Source organism: Leucoraja erinacea, chromosome 15 (assembly GCF_028641065.1).
Source record: "Leucoraja erinacea ecotype New England chromosome 15, Leri_hhj_1, whole genome shotgun sequence".
NCBI lineage: Eukaryota > Metazoa > Chordata > Chondrichthyes > Rajiformes > Rajidae > Leucoraja > Leucoraja erinaceus.
In genome coordinates, this window is record NC_073391.1 from 26,239,620 (window position 1) to 26,246,195 (window position 6,576).

General features: G+C 49.9%; 1 protein-coding gene across 1 annotated transcript; it reads right to left on the reverse strand.

Moving 5' to 3' along the window:
* Positions 1-1,429: 1,429 nt before the first annotated feature.
* LOC129704066 (prolactin-releasing peptide receptor-like) lies at positions 1,430-6,143 on the reverse strand. The gene is made up of 2 exons (XM_055646939.1): positions 5,151-6,143; positions 1,430-4,347 (listed from the first exon to the last, which is right to left on the reverse strand). Exon 2 carries the CDS (start codon positions 4,299-4,301, stop codon positions 3,234-3,236), a length of 1,068 nt encoding a protein of 355 aa, XP_055502914.1. The 5' UTR covers positions 4,302-4,347; positions 5,151-6,143; the 3' UTR covers positions 1,430-3,233.
* Between the last annotated feature and the right edge of the window lie 433 nt (positions 6,144-6,576).

Genomic DNA, 6,576 nt, shown 5'->3' on the forward strand with positions numbered 1-6,576 from the left:
TTGCTCACTGCATTTCATCAACTAAGGCATTATTTGTGTTTTTTCTTCATTCCTTTGGCATCTAAAACGTTTCAGGTGATAAATCTGTCTGTAAAATTTTAAAATCGCCCATGGTTCTCAAGTGGGTTTTTACATACAAAAAGAAAATGCCTCTGAAGCAAATTTTACAGCCAGATTTTTCACTTCTGAGACTTTTTAGATACCAAAGGAATCAAGAAGAAAAAAAAAAAAATAATGCCTTACTGTTGATGAAATGCAGTGAGCAAACGCGATAATTGCCAATATTTTCAATTCCGATATCTGCACGGCCAATGTTCGCCAAGCACTTTAGCTGCTGTTGTCCCTCCAGCTCTCGCTTCTATTTACCTTCATTTCGCTTCACTTTTGGAATTCTAAAGTTGGGTACATGTCTCTCACACCCCGACTTCCACAATTTTTTACAGCGCAAAAAATCTACATTTTGGCGGTTTTTAACAGGTAGGAAAGTACGCGTTTCTTGCATTAATAACATATACCGGAAGTTATGGATGCCCTCCAGATGGATTGAGCGGCTCCGTGCATCGTGCCCTATGACCCAGTGACCTTACGTGCAACCCCCCTATACCAAAGATCTTAGCTATAAGATCTTTGCCCTATACGGAGGCCGCCCTGTCCTCCACATGGATTGAGCTGCTCGTGCATCACGCCGTTTCACCCGATGACCTTACGTGCCACCCCCCCTATTCCTTCTCTCCAGAGATTCTGCCTGACCTGCCGAGCGACTCCAGCTCTTTGTGTTTAATATCGGTGGGTTTATAGATTTCCGATGGTTTGTGGAGTATCGCTAGTTTTAATGGATTACCCTACCACAGATCGAGTTTACAGATCGATTCCCCCAAAACGGAGCGAGAATCGCTTGGAGAACGATCTCATTCCGAAAAGCCGGTGGTGGAATGGAAATGAAACACACTCGGGGAATGGAAAGTGAGTGTGTGTGTGTGTGTGTGTGTGTGTGTGTGTGGGCGAGGGGGGCGAGTGAGGCGAAGCAAATGCAGTCCAATCTGCTGGAAACGGTTCGCCTTGGCTGCCCTGGCCATCTCAGTCTGGTATTTTCGCTGGTTGACCGAAGACATGGCTCTTTGGTCGTTATTTATTGCCATATTTAATGTATTGCATGCATGTTTAAGCACAGCTGCGCTGCGGGAGCACACAGGCAGTCAGACTGAAACTTATCCACCTGGTTTTATTCTAGTTTACAATAATACACCAATGTTCCACCCGACAAGTGAGGATGAGCCGACTTCGAGTAGCGGATGGCAGTCAAAGATGCTTTCACTCAGGATAGGGAACTGACATATTTAAACTCGTGAGACAAATCTCATCACTGCCCAGCTTCGTTTGATAGACAAAGCGCGCCGGGCGTGGAGAGAGCAGGGCAGCTTCACAAGCGGCGTCAAGTGGGGTCGGGTCGCGCTGAAACTCGTCTATGAGTGAATCAATCTTGATATATAACAAGTTCCACTGTAGCTCCGACTGAAACCATAACAGCTCCGCTGATGAACTATGTTATATAATAAAAATCGACGAAATTAATACTTACACCGCCCTGCAGTTCACAAAAGAAGTTTAATACTTTTATAACAGATTTTTGTTCGCGGTTTATAAATACAAATTGTGTTTTACACTGTTTACTTTCCCTTCAAGAATTGCAACGGCTGCTGTGAATCTAGAACGCACACCACAAAATCTGGGACATGACAACGCGGAGATACTGTATTCACAATCTTTGTTTGAGTTATTTTTTTAAAGCCGAGAGTTGGACCCAAACGAGTAGGAAGGGTACTCTTGGGGTTTCAAACGGTGAAGACTGCTCCATAGAACATAGAAACATTCGGCCCTTCGAACCAGCGCCGCCATTCAATATGATCATGGCTGATCATCTAAAATCAGTACGCCGTACCAATATCCATTGATTCCTTTGGCCCCCAAGGGCTAAATCGAACTATCTCTTGAAAACATCCAGTGCATTGGCCCCCACTGCCTTCTGTGGCAGAGAATTCCAGATTCACAACTCTGGGTGAAAAAGTTTTCCCCCATCTCAGTACTAAATGGCCTACCTACCCCTTATTCTTAAACTGTGACCCCTAGTTCTGGACTCCCCCAACATCGGGAACATTTCTCCTGCATCTAGCCTGTCCAATCCCTTAAGAATTTTATATGTTATTATATGTTTCTATGCTTCCCCCACCACGCTCAATATTACGACATTTATCTCGTGATCTTGCGGCCCTTCCCCGGCCCTTCCACAGACTGATGTGCCACGTCGATATGTGTACACACACACACAAGCACACGACGGAGAGGATGCACGGGAAACACGAGGAAACCCTATCCCGAAATAAAAGATGAAAATTGATGGCAATATTCGGGATCTGTGGAAGGAGAAGCAGAGATAGACATCCCGGAGAAGTGTCCTGGAGAACTTGAAATGTCCATCAGTGTCCCTTTCCACACACAAGTTGTAGGAACTCAGCGGGTCAAGCGGCATCTGTCACTGTTGAGGGAAAGAGACGATTGACGACGGGACTCTTCCTCAGACTGACCAACTGAGTTGTGTTTAGTTTTCGAGATACAGCACGGAAAGAGGCCCTTCGGCCCACCGAGTCCACGCCGACCACCCATCACCCGTTCAATATTATCCCAGATTCTCATCCTCCCCCTACCCACTCGAGGCGATTTACAGAGGCCAAGTAACTTACAATTTACACGTCTTTGGGATGGGGAGGTAACCGTCGCACCCGGAGGAAACCCACGCGGACACAGTGAGAACGTGAAAACTCGACATCGATATAACCCGAGTTCAGGCACAGTGCCAGAGACCCGGGTTCGATCCTGACTATGGGTACTGTCTGTACAAGGTCTGTTCGTTCTCTCTGTGACCGCATGGGTTTCCTCCTGGTACTCTGGTTTCTTCCCACACTGTATGTTTGTCGGTTAATTGGCTTCGGTAAAAAAATGTCCCTAGTGGAGGATAGTGTTAGTGTACGGGGAAATTCGGTGACGAAGGGCCTATTACCTCTCTATCTCTAGTTTAAAGTCCGGATCGAACCCTGGTCTCTAGCGTTGTGAGGGAGCGGCAGCTCAAAATCACAGCAGTTTCTCTCTCTCTCTCTTTCTCTTTCTACAGATGCTGCCTGGCCCTCTGAGTGTTTCCAGCGCTTTTAGTTGATCGTCGAGCCGAGCGCTGGGTTTATTTACAAGACCTCACTGGCCATCACGCAGTGAACCGTCGGAGCCACCTTGTGGTTCCGCCAGCAGAACATCTTCTTGAGTTCCCCTCTGAAACTGTCGTGGAGCCAGGCGTAGATGAAGGCGTTGTAACAGGCGGAGCTCATCGCCAGCCAGTGGCATAGCAACTGGATCAGGTTGAAGTACTGCTTGTCGATCAGGTTGATGTCCATGTCTTTGATCAGGTTGAAGAGGTGCAGAGGGAGCCAGCACAGACCGAACACGGCCACCACCAGCACTAGCAGACGGAAAGTCTTCCTGCGCCTCGTCCGGTCCCACTCGGCTTGACTCTGGGTGGTGTTACCGGGGACCACACGGTTCTTCAGCTTGACCGAGATACGCAGGTAGGACAGCGAGATAAGCGTGAAGGGCAGCAGATAGGTGACGGCCAGGGTGCTGTAAGCGTACAGGAGGCGGCGCCTTCCCATCCCCATCCAGAATTCCTCGCAGATGGTGAGTCCCTGGTGGGGGAACTCCACATAGTAAGTGTGGACCAAGGCCGGGGCGGCGAGCAGGCAAGCGAGCAGCCAGATAGCCCCCAGCAGGTAGGCGCAGCTGGGGATGGCGAGCCTCCTCTTTAGAGGGTACACCGTGGCACGGTAACGGTCCACGGCTATCACAGTCAGAGTGAAGACCGACACGCACACTGTGACCGGCTGCATCAGGAACACGAAGTAGCAGAGGAAGCGGCCGTAGATCCAACCCCGCGGCTCGAAGGCATAAGCCAGGGTGAAGGGCACACAAGTGGCGCACATCAGCATGTCGGAGAAGGCCAGGTTGCCCAGTAGGAAGTTGGTGATGTTGTGCATTCTCTTGGTCTTGCAGATCACGTAGATGAGTAAGTAGTTGCCGAAGATGCCGATGAAGACCACCAGGGCGTAGCAGGGGATGATGAGGGGTTTGAAGGACTGGATGAGCTGGATGCCCTGAAACTGCGCCGACAGGTTCCCCAGTTCCTCCAGCAGCATCTCCCGGGTAGTGAGGTTCTCCGCTCCGTCCAGCCAGCTCTCCGAACCCGGCGTCCGCTCCTCCATGGTCTCAGCTCGAAACTGCTCTGAATTTCCAAGTCACAAACCCCTGCTTTGGTTTCAAACAAAGAAAAAAACAACAACATTTACCTTCTATTCGAAATAAGTCAGCCCCCCCCCCCCCCCCCTCCCTCCCTCCACCCCGAGTCTGAAGAAGGGTCCCGAAAAAAATAAGTGTGTAGGAAGGAACTACAGATCCTGGTTGACAGTGAAGATAGACTCAAAAGGCTGGAGCAACTCAGCTGGACAGGCAGCATCTCTGGAGAGTAGAGACAGACGGGCGATGTTGCGGGGTTGGGGCTGAAGAAGGGTCTCGACCCGAAACGTCACCCATTCCTTCTCTCCCTAAGACAAGTGTCCACGACCTCTTACTTACGTCGAGTCTGGCTGTTTCTTTACGTCTTGGTAAAAAAAAAAATCCTGACATAGCCCAAACACAGCGGACACACTCAAAACAACGATGGAGGCGACTCTCACAGTCACACCACTGACTGACTGACTGACTATACATCGCCTGTCCATCCCCCCCCCCCCCCCCCCCCCCCCCCCCCAAATGCTGTCTGACCCGCTGAGTCCCTCGAAAACACTTGGTGTCTCTCTCTCCCTCTCCCTCGCCCTCTCTTGTCTGACTGCTCAGCTCCGCGCTCTTCCTCGAATCCCACCTCATATAGACTAAACTCGAAAGCTAATCTAGAATTTCTCAGTAGTGATCTCAGTGCAGTATTAGTAAAACAACAATCCCAGGGGCACAGCGTTATATCCTACAGCACGTAGGCGAAGGACGCTTCCAGTTAACAATCACATCTTATTCTCATATTCAGGTAGATAAATACTTTTCAAGTCTAAAGTACTTACCGATTTTGTTTCGAAATTTCTTCTCGGCAGGATACAGTGCAGGAACATTAAAATAGGTCTGAAGAAGGGTCTCGACCCGAAACGCCGCTCATTCCTTCTCTCCAGAGACGCTGCCTGTCCCGCTGAGTTACTTCAGCTTTTTGTGTCTACCTTCGGTGGAGCCCAGCATCCGCAGTTCCTTCCTACATATTAAAATAGGTGTTCGAGTTCTCTTACTTGCGCTTATACTGGCTGGTTCCTTCCTCTTAGTAAAACCCCCAGTCAAAGCACGTTCAGTGGAAGTGACTCTCTCCGATACAGCATTCAATTCTCTCTTTCTGCCGATCCATACTCTCTGTCAGTTCCTTGACACCGTGTCGATCGCCTCCAGTTACGTTGCTTGACTTTGTCCATGTTCGCACTGTGCTGCGCAGCCCCAGTTTGTGTGTTTTACCTCGATTAGATTTTGAGCGATGACATTCTCAATCATGCTTTCAAGCTGGTGAATCAAAAGAAAAAATATGTGTTCACGTTTAACTTCTAACTTTGGTTCAACAGCACGATTCCTTGTCTATCGTCAGCCGAATTATATTGGGGAAATAGTTTTCGCAGTGAAAAATCAAACCATTGGAATATCAAGACCGCGGGTGGAAAGAGGCGGGGGTAGTGTCTGTAGACATGCTTCAAGGTGTCAGTCCCACCTGAGATGTATATTCCTTCTGGATGAACATCCAACACGGAAGAATGGTGAAGAACATAAAGGCTACGGTATCTGTGATCCGGTTACATCAATTTTCTTGTCTGCTCCGCGTTCCCATTGAAAAATATATCGATCTCGTGCCTGAGCCAGAGACACCAGAGACCGCAGGTGTGCAACAGAAAAAACACAGCTGGAGGGACTCAGTCGACCAGGCAGCGTCTGCGGATCCCATCGCTAACCCGGCCACCTCCAGACTGGGCTCCAGACACCGAGGGGTCCCGCCGCACCTCCGCTGCCTCTGAATCGCACCACATTCCCTACTGTGACACCAGCCCATATTCTCGTCTCTCTTCTGAGCCCCCTTCTTCCCACCAGGGTACCCCCCCTACCACCCCCCCCCCCCCCCCCCCAATGCACCCCATTCCTGCCCTCTTCTGATTCTGACCCCAGCTCCAACTCTGCCCCAATGCGCCCCCCTCCCCCTCTGATGCTAAGCCTTTGGTCCTCAGCAGTGGCCCTGTGCCCACACTTCAGTGATGTCCGAATCCTCCATGACGTCCATCTCTTCCTCTGTTGTCTCCACCTCCGTGCCTATTTCTTGGACAAGAGGTCCTTGATCCCTTTCCCCACGAGTGACCCTTTCTTGACCCTTGACCATCTGTTGCCAGCCCCACTTTTCTTACCTCCAGTTCCCTCCCATCTACTTTCAATCTGAAAAAAGGTCCCGACGCGAAATGTCACCCATCC